This window comes from Pleurodeles waltl, chromosome 6, assembly GCF_031143425.1.
Source record: "Pleurodeles waltl isolate 20211129_DDA chromosome 6, aPleWal1.hap1.20221129, whole genome shotgun sequence".
Lineage (NCBI taxonomy): Eukaryota > Metazoa > Chordata > Amphibia > Caudata > Salamandridae > Pleurodeles > Pleurodeles waltl.
Genome location: NC_090445.1, coordinates 87,282,315 through 87,299,855, shown reverse-complemented (window position 1 = coordinate 87,299,855; position 17,541 = coordinate 87,282,315). Strand labels below are relative to the sequence as shown.

General features: G+C 45.5%; 1 protein-coding gene across 1 annotated transcript in view; it reads right to left on the bottom strand.

Moving 5' to 3' along the window:
• Positions 1-17,541, bottom strand: part of GABBR1 (gamma-aminobutyric acid type B receptor subunit 1) — a 611,722-nt gene that overhangs the window by 96,884 nt on the left and 497,297 nt on the right. The window contains exons 10-11 of the mRNA XM_069237404.1: positions 2,489-2,554; positions 183-374 (exon numbers count right to left, since the gene is read on the bottom strand). Coding sequence (XP_069093505.1) covers positions 183-374; positions 2,489-2,554 — 258 coding nt within the window. The remainder of the gene's footprint in view (positions 1-182; positions 375-2,488; positions 2,555-17,541) is intronic.

The window sequence follows — 17,541 nt, the reverse complement described above, 5'->3', positions numbered from 1 at the left end:
TGCTGCAGGTCCACTCTTTCTATTTTGCGACTTATGTATCAGTCCTAACAAGGGCGGGTGAGAAAGGGTAAAAAGAGAGGAAAAAAGAAGGAATAAATAGATAGTTAAAAAGAAAGAGAAACAGGAGGGAAGCATTAGAGGTAACTGGGTATAGCAGCCAGCTTCTGCCCGATGTCTCTCACCATGTTGGAGATGCCCCTCGTGTTCTCAGGGTTCAGCATGACGATCTCTGTAGTCACGTGTCCTTCAACAGCCTCGGTCATCTCCTCCACAGTGCAGTTAATGGCTGGATCTTTCATCTTAAACCAGTTGTCTGCATACCATCCAATGAGGAACCAGACATACTTCTTCCCATACAGCTTCTCCTTGTACACCTGTCGGAGACACAAACACATCTTGAACTTGCTTCCCCCGAAGGCCCATCAACAGCAAGCAGGCCTTGTGAAGGCTACTTGCACACTAACTATGGCGAGTCCGTTTTTATCAGGTTGAGCTATTTTTAAGAAACGAATACAGGGGTCCCCCTAATATACTGATAATAGAGTGTGACAGGGAGACTAAGCAAAACATGGAAAAACAACCCACCCCCAACAATACGCTCTCTTGCTGGAGTTTTAAATTAACTATAACATTAAAATAACTTTATGCAATGCAATTTGTTTTTGTTTATTTAGAGCATGTATGCACATTTTACAAAATGATCGAAGCATTAATATGTACTAACAGCCTTATCCTCCCCCCAAACTAAGGAAAAAATAATTTTACACTTGCATACTACATACATACACTTATACCTAACATATCGTACTCAAAATCAAAAGCATTAAAACACACATTAAATCAGTCTTGTACCGCACCTTATTCACTTATATAAGCGCCTCCTCAAAATACTCAAATCAATGCAGTATCTTTATATAACCACAAATGAAGCATGAGGTATATAGGTAAGCCAAATAAATGAATGTACATCAATGGCAGGACAATTGTTCCGGTACATAATCAATTGATCTATATCTTATAAATCAATCATCAAAAAAGGAGAAAAAAACATATCTCATAGATAAAATGAAAATGCTTCTGGTGTCTGTACTACTATAGCGCAGTTGTGTAAAGAAACAACTGTCCTATCATTGATGTAAACTGATTTAACGAGAGACAACACAAGGACACTGTGAGCTAACCTTACCAAGTGACTATCAACACCAAAGATAATGCACACAACCCATGAGCTGACCTTACCTGAAGACTATCAATACTAAGAGATAGTGCAAATGTAGCACAATTCAATCTTAGCTGATGGCTATCAATGCCAAAAGAAAACACAAAGCTACAGTGAGCTTGCCTTACCCAATGACCATCAACAGCTAGAGATAACACATTGATAACACAAGCTGGCCTTCCCTGATGACAATCACCAACCAGAAGTAACAGAAAGTTATCATGAGCTAACTTCACTCAATAGGTACTATTAACACTAAGAGAAAATACTGTGAGCTAACCTTTCCCGATAATCATCAACACCAAATCTAGTACCAGGGAGTGTCCCCTCATAGCCCTGTTTTGAATAGCTACCAGGGATATAATCAACTAAGTTCAATCTATCAACACCAATCCTAACCATTCAATGAGAACCAGGTGGTGGCCCATCTTAGAACATCATTGTACACATACCGTAGAAATAAGACAATTATGCCATGGCCTACAATAATGCTCCTACCCCTAACATGCCTATTAGAACTAAACTTACAGCTGGCAAAGAGCTTCTCCTTCTTCATCTACCAAGATATCACAAGGGCACTATAACTTATGAGAGCACACACACACAAAAAAACCTTAACCAGCTAATAAAAATATAAAGTCCGTCTTAAAGCTTCTCAGGGTAAAGACACTATAAGCCGGGGTAACTCTTACCATTAATTCAACCCAGCCAGTAGAATACAAAGGAACATCCACTAAACAGATTCTCCTTATGCATCAACCAAGATAGCAGAGAGATACTAAAACCGGAATAGTGTACTGACACGAACATTATGAAGCCAATGAAAACTAGATGTACATCAAAAAGCTTTCCTTCTACATCTACCAGTGACAGTAGAGAGATCCATAACCTGAGATAGTTTTACTAATAATGAGATGCTAAATGGATACCACGAGCTGCATTAACCTTATGAAGAAAAACCCTAGCTAGGCACTGAAAACCCATGTAACCACTTCCTGAAAATATCTACTTGCAGCATAACACTTCGCTATCCACGCTAGCTCCACCGTGTCTTGCTGCAGCACTCTTGTGAGAGCTTGATATGCCCTGCTCTGTCAGTAATCACCCACACACCTCTCCCCTCGCTTGTATTGTAGACCCCTTCAGCATGCTTAGACTTTCAGATGGAATAAGCCACTAGGAGGAACCTGGGCTTCTGTGGTGTGCACACACAAGCATCTTCCTCTATACCTGGGATACAAGAGTCAGAAATGGTTAGTGGTCACGCACCTCACAGAAGACTTTCCTGGCTTCCGTTTCATAGAAGAGGCCAACGATGATTCGGGCATCCTGTCGCTGCAAATGAAGGCAAGCAAGAATTATAAGAGACTGATAAGAGGGAATGGCCTAGTAAAAGTAAAAAATGATCCAAAAGAGACAGAGAGCAGAAAATAATGGGAGTGTACAGCTGGATAAAAAAATATATGTTGAAAAAGGAAGTGATCGTCACACCACAGAGCTCTTAAGGTTCAAACTCAAACACCGAAATACGGCTGTACTGTGAGGGTTCTTTAGGAGAGAATGGTGTGGTAGATGAGCAAGTACCAGGGACATGATCAAGGGGTCCCTTCACATGGAGAGAGGGAAGAAGGCTAACCTTTAAGGCCATCCTTGTAAGTGCACTGATGACAGAATCGTGAATAAAAACATGATGATCTAGAAGGAGGGATCTGGTGTAGACAAATCTATATTTGTCCATAAAATGTATCAGATAGGCAGTGCGCAGAAGCCACAGCCTTCTCTTCTACGCTGAAGGTGATGGTGGCCTAAGGGAACGAGACCTGGAGAACAGCACGTTGTATGTGGGCTTCTCAACTAGGCTGCTAAGCTGGAAAAGCAACACCTTCCTATTAGCTCAGAACATAACAGAGGGAATGGCCTTCTCAGCCCCCAATCTGTCAATTTCCTACATAGACGTGCTGAACAGACAAGGCATCCTGCTCAGTTGCTGCTTTGTTTATGCTACTGTTTTGAGTTAAGAAACAAGAGTCTTCATAGACTGTGTGGTGTATTCATTTCACAGTCTCCTTGGTCCATCTCAGGCCTTTTTCAATCAAGGGCTCAAGACACTCCTTGTGAGACAAGCTCCTTGCAAGAATGCCATGAAGCTGGATTCATACACAAATGACAGCACGAGGATCACAAAAAGCTGTGCACAGTCCTGCCCCCAAACCATGTTGCTAGCTTACTTCTGCCATAGATGCAGGTTGTTCAGGATGGCGTCGTTAACACAGGTTTATCAAGGAAAAGGTTCCTTTTGGCCACACATCATATGTGACTTCTTAAGCCCCTCCCGGCTTCATAACTTATAGCACTTTGCATGGTGGAATTTGTTGACTATAAAGCTAGAACTTCATAAAAGTATCAGACATGACAGGTAGTAATTGATGTGAACAAAGGGCTTTGGTAGATCTTTCTAGAAAATCGACTGCTGAGGAGGCCATGCAGGAGGCAGAGCATTGCTGTTCCTACTGAAGGCCATGCACGGGGAGATCTAGCAGCCAGTGGTGGAGTTGGCTGCTCACACTGTGGCCGACTCCCCCACCCCAACAGTGCCCTGCCAAAAGCTGTGCGCAGCAGGGGTTGGCCGCAGTCTGAAGCCCATGTGTAAAAGAGTTTGGGTGTCCATGGGGACCGGGCGTGAAAGGAACTGCACAGATCTAGAAAAACAAAAATTCATTTAGAAAAACAAATGTTGAAGTGATGTTATAGTTAGGTGGTTAAATAAGAGAAAATCTAATATTTAAAAAACAAAATAATACTGACATTCACCAGTTTCGTGAGATACTATAACTTGTGCCCTGCCATGCACTGCTTATAATTTAACATATTACATCACTCATGGTAAGTTAAATGACATAACTGATGACATCTCAAATTACATAATTGATGACATCATATAACCACTGGGACACCATCACATAGAGTTTTGTGAAACTGAAGTAATTTAACATGCTACACCTTCGGACAATTTTCTATTCACCTCTTCAAATCAAGAGGTAGACCGGTATAGGTTTGCCACTAAAAAACACTTTCTGTCAGGTCATATGGACAGCCTCCATAGTTTAGTGAAATACTCTACACACCTCCAGGGGGAAGAGTACAATAGCATACAAGAAAAAGTTACTTACCTTCTGTAATGCATTATCTGGTAGAGACTCTAGCTTACCTTTGATTTTCCCAGGCGTCAGGCTGGATCCAGAAACTTTTGCTGAGCAATACTCCTTGCATGCGCCGTCGGGTGGCTCCATTCGGCTCCATGTGGCGTAGTTGGTGCCGGACATGACGTCGCAAACACCTATATAGGCACCACCCAAGTGTGCATGCGTCATTTACTTTTAGCATAACTTTCCACGCCATAAGCGCAGCACCATGACAAGAACTGTTGTGATCTGTGTCAAAACTAGGGCCCTGAAAAAGGGATCACCTTAACCCTAGTAACAAGTCCGCAGCGCGCGGAGGCACAGGTGGGTGTAAGGAATCTGCAGCTAGATAGAACCTCTACCAGACAGTGCTTCATTTGAGCCAGTGATTTCCAGTGGATTCCGGGGCGGGCCACCGCCACTTATTTTTGAGGGCTGCAACCTATTTTTCTGTCTCAAGCCTTTACTGTGAGCAAAATACACATATTGGAAAGACACATGAAGAGAAAAATGAAAAAGCATCACAAAGAGAGAAAGCAGAAAGCTGCAAGAGTGAGCTGAAGAGGCAGGGAGTAGTTGCAAATTAATTAAAGAGGCCCAAGATGGCTTTAGGATTACGCTGCCTCAGTATTCCGTGCTAGCACATTTAATTGCGTCAGCCACGTATTTCAGAGGAGAGCTTTGGGCACTGGCACTTTTTTATAAACAATTTATTAACTGCTACCAGATAATGCGTTACCGAAGATAAGTAACTTGTTCACCTGATAGAGACTTCTAGCTGCAGATTCCTTACCTTTGATTAGATACCCAAGCCATATCCTCCTTGCGGTGGGCTGCGGACAATGTTTCAGACTAAAAAGTCCTGTAGGACCGAACAGGTGAAATGCCCATCTCATCAGACCTGACTGTCCAGGCAGTAGTGTTTGGCAAACGTGTGCAGGGATGCCCACGTTGCTGCCTGGCAAATGTCCAGGACTGGGACTCCTCGTGCTAATGCCCTGGTCACAGCTTTTCTCCTGGTGGAATGGGCCCTTAAGCCCTCAAGATGCTGCTTCTTAGCCAGGACGAAGCAGATCTTAATACAGATATCGACCCAGTGCAAAATGGTCCATTTATGTACTGCCCACAAAGAGTTGGTCATCCACCCGGAACTCTTTTGTGCAGTCAAGGTAGAACAACAACACTCTTTTTTGGTCCAGACGATGGAGTCGCTCCTCTTCCTTAAAGGGATGTAGGGGAGCAAAAAAGGTGGGCAAGGTGACAGTTTGACCCAGATGGAATGGGGTCACCACCTTACGAAGGGAAGAGGCACAGATGCGCAACACTACCTTTTCTGGAAACACTGTGAGATATGGCAGCTTATATGATGGGGCCTGTATCTCGCTCACCCTCCGTGCAGATGTTATTGCCACTAAAAAGTCTGTCTTGATGGTGAGCAGCTGGAGGGGACGATTGTGCAATGGCTCAAAAGGAGAGCACATGAGGTATGTGCGAACTAGACTGAGATCCCACTGACGCAGGAAAAAGGCCTTGGGACAAACATATTTACAAGCCCTTTAAGAAGCATATTTACAATACGGGACTGGAAAAGAGAGGGTTGATCAGGTAGCCCCAGAAAGGCTGATAGAGCAGAGAGATAGCCTTACAGTGTCTCCCCAGAGAGGAACCCTGTTGGGCAAGAGAAAGAATGAAGAGAAGAATATCAAATAGAGAAGCAGAGAGAGGTTCTATAGACTTCTCTGTACAATATCTTACAATTCTTTGCCAATGGAAGGTGTATACTGTTTTTGTGGAGAAACGCCTGACTGGCAAGATAACATTACAGACTTCGGGAAGAAGGTCGTAGGCTGTTAACTGCCACCGATCAATCTCCAGGCATGAAGGTGCAGAGTTGAAAGGTTCGGGTGGAGGAACCTCCCCTGCTCCTGCAACAGAAGATCCTCCTGAAGGGACAGCCTGATCGAAGGATCGATGCTCATTTTCAGAAGCTTGGGATACTAGACTCTCCGTGCCCAGTCCAGAGCCATAAGGATTACTTGGGCCAAGTCATTCTTGATCTTCTTGAGAACTCTGGTGGTATGGGCGGAAAGGCGTACAGGAGACCTGAGCTTCATTCTCGACCAAAAGTGTCTCCGACCAAGTGCCGCTTAGAAAACTCCAACGCCCCTTTGGAGATGAATAGAGCTAACCAAGGCTCTCCCCACTGCTGAAAAAGACCTTGTACTACTTCCGAAAGGAGATGCCACTTGTGATCCGCTAGGCATCAATGGCGAGTTCATCCACCCTGGCGTTCAGAGAACCTGCCAGGTGTTGAACCAACAGGGTTATGCCCTGCTCTTCCAACCAAGTCCAGAGATGCTGGGCCTCTTGACAAAGGGTCCACGACCCCAACCCGCCATGCTTGTTGCAGTACCACACGGAGGTACTGTTGTCCGTGAACACATGAACTAATTTCCCCTTGACAAGAGGGAAGAAATGCCTTCAACGCTAGTTGTATAACCTTGACCTCTAATGTGGTGGAGTCTGGATTCTGCCGGAGACCAGAGTCCTCTGATCTTCACCCCTCCCAGGTGGCAGCCCCATTCCAGAAATGACACATTTGTCATTACTGTGAGGACTGGTTGGGAAAGGGAGAGGAGTCTGCCTTTGACCCAATCCTGCTTTGTTAACCACCACTGCAGGTTCTTCGAAGTTCTCTCTGAGATCTGAATAATGTCGAAGAGATTTCCCTGATGATACGCCCACTGAACTGCAGGTCCCACTGCAGAGCCCACATATGCCATCTGGCATGTTTTCCCAGCAGGATGCAGGAAGCCATGAAGCCCAGCAGCCTCCAAGTCATTCTGACCGAAACCCAGGACAGAGGCTGAAACATTGGTATCTTAGCCTGAATATCCTGGACTCACTGCTCGGAGGATAATCTTGAAACCGCACTGTGTCCAGAACAGTTCCTATGAAAGAAAGAGTATGAGAAGGAGTCAGTTGTGACTTTGGCACGTTTATAGTGAATCCCAGTGAATGTAGGAGGTTCACCATAGTCTGGAGGTGGGAGACGACAGCCTGGGGCGAACCCGCTTCAACAGCCAGTTGTCGAGATAGGTGAAGACTGAAACCCTTGACCTTCGTAGATCAGCTGCGACCACTGCCATCACCATGGTGAACACCCGAGGGGCGCTAGTAAGGCCAAATGGCATAAGTGAACTGAAAGTGTTCGTGGTCTACCTTGAACTGTAGGTAATGCCTGTGGGCCGGCAGCATAGGGATAAAAAAATAAACATCCTGCAAGTCCAGCGCTACCAACCAGTTTTCTAGGTCTAGGGCAAACAAGACCTGATCCAGTGTGAGCATCTTTAACTTCTCCTTCTTAAGGAAGAGATGTACGGTCCATAGGTCTAGAATAGGGTGAAAAACCTAGTTCTTTTTGGGTATCAGAAAGTAGCTGGAATAACAACCACTGCCTACTTCTGATATCGGGACCCATTCTATGGCCCTCTTGGCTATGAGAGCCATAACTTCCTCTTGAAGCAGTGACAAATGATCCTCCGCCAGCTGTTAGAATGCTGGTGGAATAGAGGAGGAAAGGATTGTAAAGGCAGAGCACAACCCTTACTGATGATCTGCAGTACCCATGCACTTGATGCTATAGACTTCCAGTGGAGGAGATGATGGAGTATTCTCCCTCCAAATGGGCAAGCATGGTCCTGCAGATCCAAACTAGGAGGGTTTTGAGGCTGCAGCTCCCAAGGGTTGTGTGACAGAGGACATCTGGGCTGCAGACCCTATAGGTCTGAAGGAAACATGCCCAAGTCCTCGTATATCGTGGGTCGTTGTGTAGGACGGTGGCTGCTATAGAGCTGGCGGGGTGCCATGCCCCTTCTATAGCCACGAAAGGAGCAAAAGTCCAATGGTGGACGAGGGTTTGCTGAGAGGCCCAATGACTCACCCATAGCCTGAGACTCCTTAAAGCACCCCAGAGCTGAGTCTGCCTTCTTACCTGTTGCAAAGCCAATCCAGCAATTTGACATTGGTGAATTTGTACAGAAAATAAGTTATAAGGCTTTTCTTTCTGTAAGCCAAAATCCAGCCTTCTGAAGGTCCCCTCTGATTGGTCGGTGCTAACAGGATTAGCAGATCTGCTTGATTAAGTGGTACGTGGCTGTCCAGGGGAGAGCCTATCTGGTGAAGAGCAGCTCTGGGGCTACACAGGAATGCCAGAGCAGGGGGAGAGGTAATAAAACATACAGCTACCAAGGGTTAAGCAAGGGGCTAATTTACTGAGGTCTTTACTGATCTTATATTTGGTTAGTGCCCTTATTGCCAGTGGTAGGTTCATACTTATCACTACCAATAACCCACTTTTCAACATTTTGGTGGCAGTGGTCGAATTTTTACCGGGTGTTGTGTCTCACTTACTTGTGTCTCACTTACTTACTGTATTGGTGTTTTTGAATGCTTTACACTCTTGTCTCCTAAGTTAGGCCTGCCTGCTCGGTTACATCTACCAAGGGTTGAGCAAGGGGCTAATTTACTGAGAACTTTACTGAACCTATATTTGGTTAGTGGCCTTATTGCCAGTGGTTGGTTCATACTTACCACTACCAATAACCCACTTTCCAACATTACCAAATAAGCAAGTGGCATTGTAGGGCATGTCCATCAGATTTGCTAGGACATTCCCCAAAAAGCCAGATGTCCTCAGCCAGGCATGGCACCTTAAGGCCACTGTCAACGCTACCACTCTGCTTAGCGAGTCAGTCGTATCTAAGCCACACCGGACAGTCAACTTAGCTGCGTCTCTCCCATCTTTCACTGCTTTGGAGAGTATGGCCCGGGCGTCCTCTGGGGCCTGAGGCAGCACTTGTGCAACCGTGTCCCAAATGGTATGGGAGAAACGGCCCAATAAGCACGAGTTGTTCACCGACCTCAGTGCCAGGCTGGTGGAAGAAAAACATTTTTCCCCAAAAAGTTCCAGCCTCTTGGATGACCGATCTGGGGGAGCAGAAGGGAATGCATTGTGGGATATGGAGCCTTGGACTACCAAGCTCTCAGGAGTGGTGTCCTGGCTGAGAAAGCTAGGGTGGCCCAGAGCAAGGTGATGGCGGCTGGCAATCATCGTATTTACAGGAGCTCCTGTGCTGAGCTTGCACCAAGTTCCCAGCAGGACATCTGTAAGTGCTTAGTTGAAGGGCAAAAGGGGTTCAGATGTAGAAGCTCCAGGACCTCAAGATGTTGACAGCCACTAAGGGCAGTTCGAGGTCGAGGTCGAGGAACCTCCACTGCCTTAGGCACCACTATTGCATAGGACGCTCCCTCTTCCCTAGCCACAGTGGTGGGAGAGAGCAAGCCAGTATCGAGAGAGGTGTCCAGACCACTGGGATCTTCTAGCTCCTCATACCAGTCCAACGTTTCTTTCCAACTGGTGTTTTAAAGGGTCCAGTGACTCCTCCTACTCTTCCCCCATGCCTGGCTGTGAGAAATAAGGCTCAGGCAATGATATGGCACCTGTGGGCACCATTGGTGCTGGAATCGGCATCAGGTGACGCCGTTCTGGCTCCGGATCATCAGGTATGAGAATGGGGCTGGCACCAGCGGCGCCAGGAACATCGGCTTCGTGACCAGCACCCGAGAAGGTTGCCTGGGTGCGACCGGCGCTGATCCAGATCCAGTCTTAGATTCATGAGACTCCGCCAGAGTCAAGGCCAAAGCCGCCTGAGTAGATCCGGTTGGAGTCTCATCCTACCCTGTAGGGCCCAAAGGTGCATCAGAGGGGTCAGCCTGCTTGAATAAGCAGCACATGGCCTCACAGAACTCCTTAATTTAAGATGGTGTCAGTCCAGCTCCCGGAAAAGGTGGAAGGCGTGGAGTCGAATTGGCTAATGGCTCTGCAGAACCGTGCCGGGAACACCAATGCTCCTTGCTCGTCTCGTCGGCCAATGGACGAGGTGAAGTGGAAGTCTTCTTGGACTTCTTCTTCTTATGCCTCTTTCCAGAGTGTCCCAAGGACCTCGAAAGGGAAGAAGAGGACTTGGGGCTCCGAGCTTGGTCCCGCGACTTCCTTCTTTGACTAGGACTTAGACCTTCTCGGAGACGCACATGACGGTGTTGCTGACTGCTGGGCCACAAGCAGCTTTAGGGACCGCTCCCTCAAAGCATTCGGCGCCATGGCTCTGCAGTCTAAACACGACTTGGAGTCATGGTCGCGCTCGAGGCACCAGAGACAAACCAGATAGGGGTCAGTGACCGACATGGCGCAGTGACAGGTGCCACATGGTTTGAACCCAGACTTCCTCGAAGATATCTTGACACACTCGAAGAAAAAAACTCGACAAAAAGTTGAAAAAAGGCCTGTCAAAAAGTGACAGAGGGGTAGATCTCTCCGGGTCTGCGCTAACTGTCATGGACAGAAAAGAATTGGTGTTCACGTGACTGGATGGTGCCTATATATGTGGCCGCAATGTCACTTCTGGCACCAACGACGCCACGAATGGAGCCACCTGACGGAGCACACAAGGGGTACTGTTCAGCAAACGTTTCCGGATCAGGACTGGGAAAATCAAAGGTAAGGAATCTGCAGCTAAAAGTCTCTATCAGATCCTTAGATCCATGCTTACAACACCAGTTTGAGATAAACCACCTCCAAGTGGGACACCACTACATTCAACATAATTCAACAATCTGCAATGACTAAAAATCTTCAGCAAAGGTCTGGAAATAAACATCCACATCTTATACATATCACCGCTACGTAGAGTTTCCCTATACCGCTGTATTACAACTATTTAACATGGGCATGTGCCCAGATATCCACTGGTTGATAATCACATGTCAACAGAAGCACTGGCCTTTCTCACAAATTTCTTGGAACAGGCTTTGGCTATAAGTCTGAAGCTACTTTCAAACATATCTCTGCAACCCACATGAGATGTGCTCAGCCTATACCCCGTTTAACATGGAGCAGTAGTTACACCCCAAATTCTAGTCATATGTAAATGACGCACCAAATAAGTTTCGACATGCACAATGATGCTTCACTTTAGGGCGAGCTATTTCCATGCTACGGTGTCACATGTATACACTCAGTAACTCTGTGCTGTATATAACTATGGTGCTATCAGTGATTTCATGAATGATATGAGGTCACAAGCAGTGCATGGCGCGGTGCAAATTATAGATAGCTCAATAAACTTTAAATGGTGAATTTCAGTGTTTTTTGTTTTCTTAGTGTTCATTTTTATCTTATGTCACCATCCACCTATAACGTCACTTTAACCTTTGTTTTTTATCTGTGACTACATAATTATATATAGATATACATTTTTAAGGTAGGTGAATGTGATAAATGGGTACTTATATATACTTACTTTCCAGATATTTTGATAGCTGATATTAAGATCATAATATTTTTACGCATCAATATTTTTGTGGTCAATATTCAGTCATACATCCCTTTCACATTCCGATGGCAAGTTACTTGACAAGTCATGCTGTGATCTGTTAAACACACCCTGATTCCGGTCCCTGTGCCCAACTCACTCCACTTCATCAGCTGTGCTGTTCTAATGGGATCAACGGAAACAACACTTGGAATGCATCACGTTGTCTGGTGAAAGATCAGGACTGGAACCACTGTTCATGATAACATGGAGTTATGTGGCCATCCTAATTCCGGTGTCCTAGATGCCTCCATCTGCCCAAAATCTCCCTGATTTCTAATGACAGGCTGACTGTCCCACCCTCTTGAATTCTCTGCTGACCTTTTAAAGTGCATGCCTTGAAGACTAGGCAAGTACAGCTATCTACAAACTGAGCAAAATACGTTTCAGAATCATCTGTTAATGAAGCATATGTCCATCAGTAGGATGCAGGTAGTACTATAGATGTGACTGAGGATTTGGCCACTGAACCTAGGCGGTTTTATGCAGCAATAGAAAGTGCCTCAATCATATGCCGCCTGGGCACTCGGTCCTGCCAATGGACCAGACGGGCAGGAGGCACTGGTGCTGAGAGCTACCGCATGACACAGCGCTGCTGGGTGCCAGAACAGTGTTGGTAATGGCAGCTAGCCAATGGGGAGTTGGCTGCCAGAACCAATCACAGGCCGGCATTACTCCTTTAAGGAAAAAAGACATGACAGAAGAGCGCGACTGGATCTCAGCCTGAGGGTGGGTGAAGAGGGCAATATTAGGAGGAGGTGGAAGAGACTGTAAGTGGGGAGGTGGTCGAGGTGACTGGCTCCTTCAAGGAGGAGGAGAAAATAGATCCGCTCTCTGCTCATGAGGGAAGTTATCGATATTCTACACAAGATTCCTAGAGCACGTAGGAGGGAAATCGATGGAGGATGGCAACGAGACAAGAGTAAATAGAACAAAGAGTGAAAAACAGACCAGGCATCTGCGTCAATCACTAGATGAGCTGGGGCACCAGCCTGTATTCTAAGGTTGCAGGGATAGTTAAATCAAAGGGGGCGAAGAATTATGGAAAAGGTGAAAAATGCAAGGCATTAAAAATGGAAAACATCAGGGATAAAAATAGTAAGCTATAGAAGTGATGAAGAGGCAAGTACCGGCTTCCTTATATATGATTCCTACAGGAAATGATGCCGGAAGAAATCAACTGGATCAATAAATTGAATTGGCAAGAATAGGTATGGTCTACATACAAATGGCAGTCATCTTGATTTTTGATAGATAAGGTTAGTCAAGCCCATCATTGAGCCAGAGGAACACAACATGAAGAATATCGGGTATGGTAAGCAAACTCCTCGTTCACATTTTAATTGCCCATCTCTGCTGTGGTCACCAAAAGGCTTCCTCCACCTCACACTACAACCCTTGCAGCATCAGATGCACTTGGGTAAAGCCTGTACACCACTGCATTCCCCAGCAAAGCCATGCAGGACCACTATAGGGTAACACACGCAACTTCTGCTTCCTCACACACAGAGCTGGTGAAGTTTTCTTGGCACACACGAAGTGTGAAATGCCTGCAGTGCAGTTGAGATGCCAAAGCATGAAAACCTGTGCTGTCCCGGGGCCAGATGTACAAAGCAATTCGCAGAATTGGACTGTTTGTGACTAGAAAAATGTTCTTCCCTAATGTACAAAGTGTGATTCGGCAAGTTGCTACCAAATCGCAATTTGCTTTTGCGATTCGGTACTTGGAAGAGGCAAGCTTGTGGAGGCTCTCTTCCAAATGCCTAATCAGTTTGGTATGTATTACTGTTATGAGACCAAATTCCTGTTGCAAAACAATAATATTTTATCACCATTTTAAAAGTGGTGGTAACCCCATCGTAAATGGGAACGGATCCCCTTGGGACCCCTTCCGCTTTGAGAATGTTGTAAAAAAAAATTTTAAGAACAGGCAGTAGTCCCAAGGACCACTGCCTACTCATAAAAAACAAAACTTAAAAGTTTAATTGTTTTCTTTTTAAATGCATGTTGTATTCCCTTAAGGGAAACAGGCTGCATTTAAAATAAAAGCTTGCTTTATTTAAAGGCAATCATAGACATGGTGGTCTGCAGACCTCAGCAGGCCACCATCCCTGTGATGGCTGCAATTCCTACTGGGTCACAAATTGCACCCTATCTTCTTAATATTCAGGTCTATTTATGACCTAAAAGGAATCGCTAATTAGAAGTTGTACGTTGCCTTACAATGGGATTGCAAGTAAGTAACAATCGCAATTTGGAAATCACAATTCCTACTTTTTGTACAACTGGCCCTGGTCACTGTTGACACCGGTCATAATAACTGAAAAGGATGGTGGTCTAGGGCTGCCTCCTCCTCCATTGGATAGTGTCCACTACTACCCTAGTCCTGATCCATGGAAATCAGACCACACCTGTCTGTAAGAGAGCGCACTAGATGACCTTTCGTTCTAGGAAACGGCTTGACTTCACACAGGGCCACACTGGGATACAAAATAAGCCCGGGCACTGAGATAAACGTGGCCCCCATTAGTAAATTAGAAAGGTAAAAAAGTGGCCCATGTTTGCAAACTGGTGCATTGTTATAACTTGCTGCATAAGACATGCTTGAAAAGTATGGAAGAGTGCATGGATGTGGGTTTGCTGAAGGCAATTGATTTTAATTTCGGGGAAATCAACATTAAAAACTAGCCCAGCAAACCATAAAACAGGGCCACATACAGCCAGGAAGCCGGCCCACATACTTGACCTGTCTGACCAGCCCACTGGACACTACCTTATTGCCCGATAGGGACAGTTCGATCCAGGCTTCATGGAGGAGCCAGGAGCTGCTAGAAAGGAAAGGGCAAAGGGGCTCAGTGGTGATGCTCAAATCTCCAGTGGATGATCCATGAAAGGAGGAGAAGATATATCAGAACCCTGCAGCAAGCTTTCCTTTTCCTCTCCTGCTGGTGCAACTACAGTGAAGACCAGAAGAGAACTGGTGATGTTGCATCTCAAAGACTGGCCAGGCCCAACAATTTGCAGTGGCTCACCTCACCTGGGAGTTTCCCAATTCCCACAACGTGTGTGCTGTCCACCGAAGATCAGTTTGCATCATCTAAGCAGAGACACCCTGCAAAAGAATGTTTGCCTTTCTTCTGTTAACAGAGATAGTTCACAGGGGATCCTACAACTTCCACCTGGGTATGGTTCCCAGAGATGTTTTGACTCTGCCTCAGACAATGCAACTTGTTTGCAAGTCTCTACAACTGTGCCTCCAGGGATCAACATTTCTGTTGCTAGTGTGACACAGTTCCAGCACATCCTTTGCTCTTTTACCCAGACTCTTTCCTCATTAATCTCAGACCCCAGCTTCAACCCTATACCCTGCCCCGCATCCTCCTCCTTGGGGCAGTTGGAGTGTGGCCGTCCCACTATAGAGCACAGAAAGTGGAGTATTCTGATGAACCACTTTGGGTATAACAACTCCTAGTCTTTGTAGGCAGTTGTAACTCATAGTCAGGATATGATACTTAGTTGCTGAAGCCACCAGTGGCGGCCGGTAATTTTAGGAGGGGGGGGGCGGGCGGGAAGCACACTCACACTCATTCATTCACACATGCACGCACATCCATTCACAACACTCATCAACATTCAAACATACATGCACACACCATTCATTTAAAAACACACACACACTTGCCTTCAGCTCAGAGGTCCCAGGAGGGTTGGGACTGCTGCCTTCCCTCACTGGCTGACCTAAAGGAAGCTCCCCACAGACAGAACCATAGCTGCTAGAGCTGCAGCTGTTCTGCCACAGAATCATGAAGATTATTCCGAGGTGCATATTTCACAAAACCCTTTCAGGTTGTTTCTGCTAATTTGCTCAGTTTAGAAAGCTTTGCACTAAGGGAAGAGCCCAGGGCAACGAGATGGAAACAGAAGGACAATGGTGTTGACGCAGGGATGCCATAGACCCTCATGCAAGCATGGGAAAGGGCCCTGCTACTCACTTCCCTGTGGCACTGGACCAAATGCCCTAATAGTAGCTACACCCACCTACGCTTTCTGCTCTTAGAAAAGCACAAGGTCTATTTTGAGAGAAAGAACAATTAAAATTATTCATGCAGAGACTGTAATCAGTGCATGTTTCACTTATATTCAGACTAAGTGTAGAACTGTTACTTCATTTTTTTTACCCCAAAGTCAGTTTTTACCAAACCTCAGATGCAGATCACGTGATCTCACATCAAGGCATATGCCTAGTGTGAGATTTTGTTAGATTTTATGAACTTTTCTAGATAATGTCATCTTTCATGATGCAGAGATAAAGCAACCATTTTCCAGATACCAACTTGTGTCCAACCCGTTCTATCTGCCTTTCAAAGCAGTGGTCTTGCCTGCTCGGGTTTAGTCTTGTAGCTCCACAGTTCCCAAAGAGTGCATAAAGAAGAGACACCACAGGCCACACAAAGTTTATCCAACAAAAGGAATTCCACGCTAAGGCCGGTCCAATACCTACATCACTCCCATCCTTGCTTTCATACTTAAATTATGCTTCTCGACTCTTGCTCGGAGTGCACAAGTCCCCATCAAACAGGAGAGAGCGCTGCACTATGCCAAAAGTGTAGGCCAGGAAGGCCTGCCCATACAGGCACTAGGAGTGCCCCCCTGACAGGGTTAGCAAGTTCCAGGAACTGAGGAGTTCTTTCAGCTTATTTACTAATATGGCACTAAGCACACAGGGGCTGACTTACAAAAGCATTAGGAGCCCAGGAAGTAGTACTACAGAAGTATTCTTTTACGTACTCTTAAAAACCTTTGTGAATAGCTCAAAAAGTCAACTCCCTATTAGCAAAAGTGCAAAAAGGACACAAGCCAGTTTATTTGTATTAATTGTTCACGAATATGACCCAATTATCCTTATTGCATTCTAATCACAAAGGCACATGAGGGTGTAAAAGAGTACTAAAGGAGTACGCTGACATGCCTTTGTGAGCCTGCCTGTTCCATATGCTTATAAGTAAAAAGAAGATAATAGGTATTTCTATTTGTACTAAATCTATAAGAATATTCCCTGAATATTCTCATTTTATTCCCAGTTTAGATGTTCTGGGGCAAAATAAGAAAGGCACATAGGAGTCAAAAGAGTACTAGAGGCGTACTATTTTACATATTGATGAAAGCGTTTGTGAATCAGACCTGATGTGTGTGTTAGATGCATAACCCATCTTTGGTTTTGGGTAATGTGAATGGGTATCCATTGTAGATATTCTCTTGTAGGTATATGTTTGCATTATTTGGTGTTACCCGTGTGTGCTTGTGTCATATCTTTCCCTTATCCTACCCAGCTGTGAGGCGATCCAGCTTGCCACCCAGCGTCAGGGGAATCTTGCAGAACAGATGAGTTAGACTTGCCCACACAGTTATAGCCTATGGTGAGGCCCTCATCACAAAACTCTGCAGGTACCAGTGCTTATTCACCTGCTAAAGCTCTAGACCTCTGGTGACCTAGCCAACCTCAGAAAGGCCAACGTATGAGGATTTGCTGGAACTGGAAACAAACTCTGGGCACAACAGCAGCAGGTCAGCAGAGCAGGCTCACTGTCATCGCACTGCGAGTCTGCATTCTGGTGACTGCTAGATTTCCTCGGGAAGTGATGGCTTTGTATTCTGAAACCTGAGCTTCATTACTACAGATTGGCTTTTTTTTAAATAATATATATTG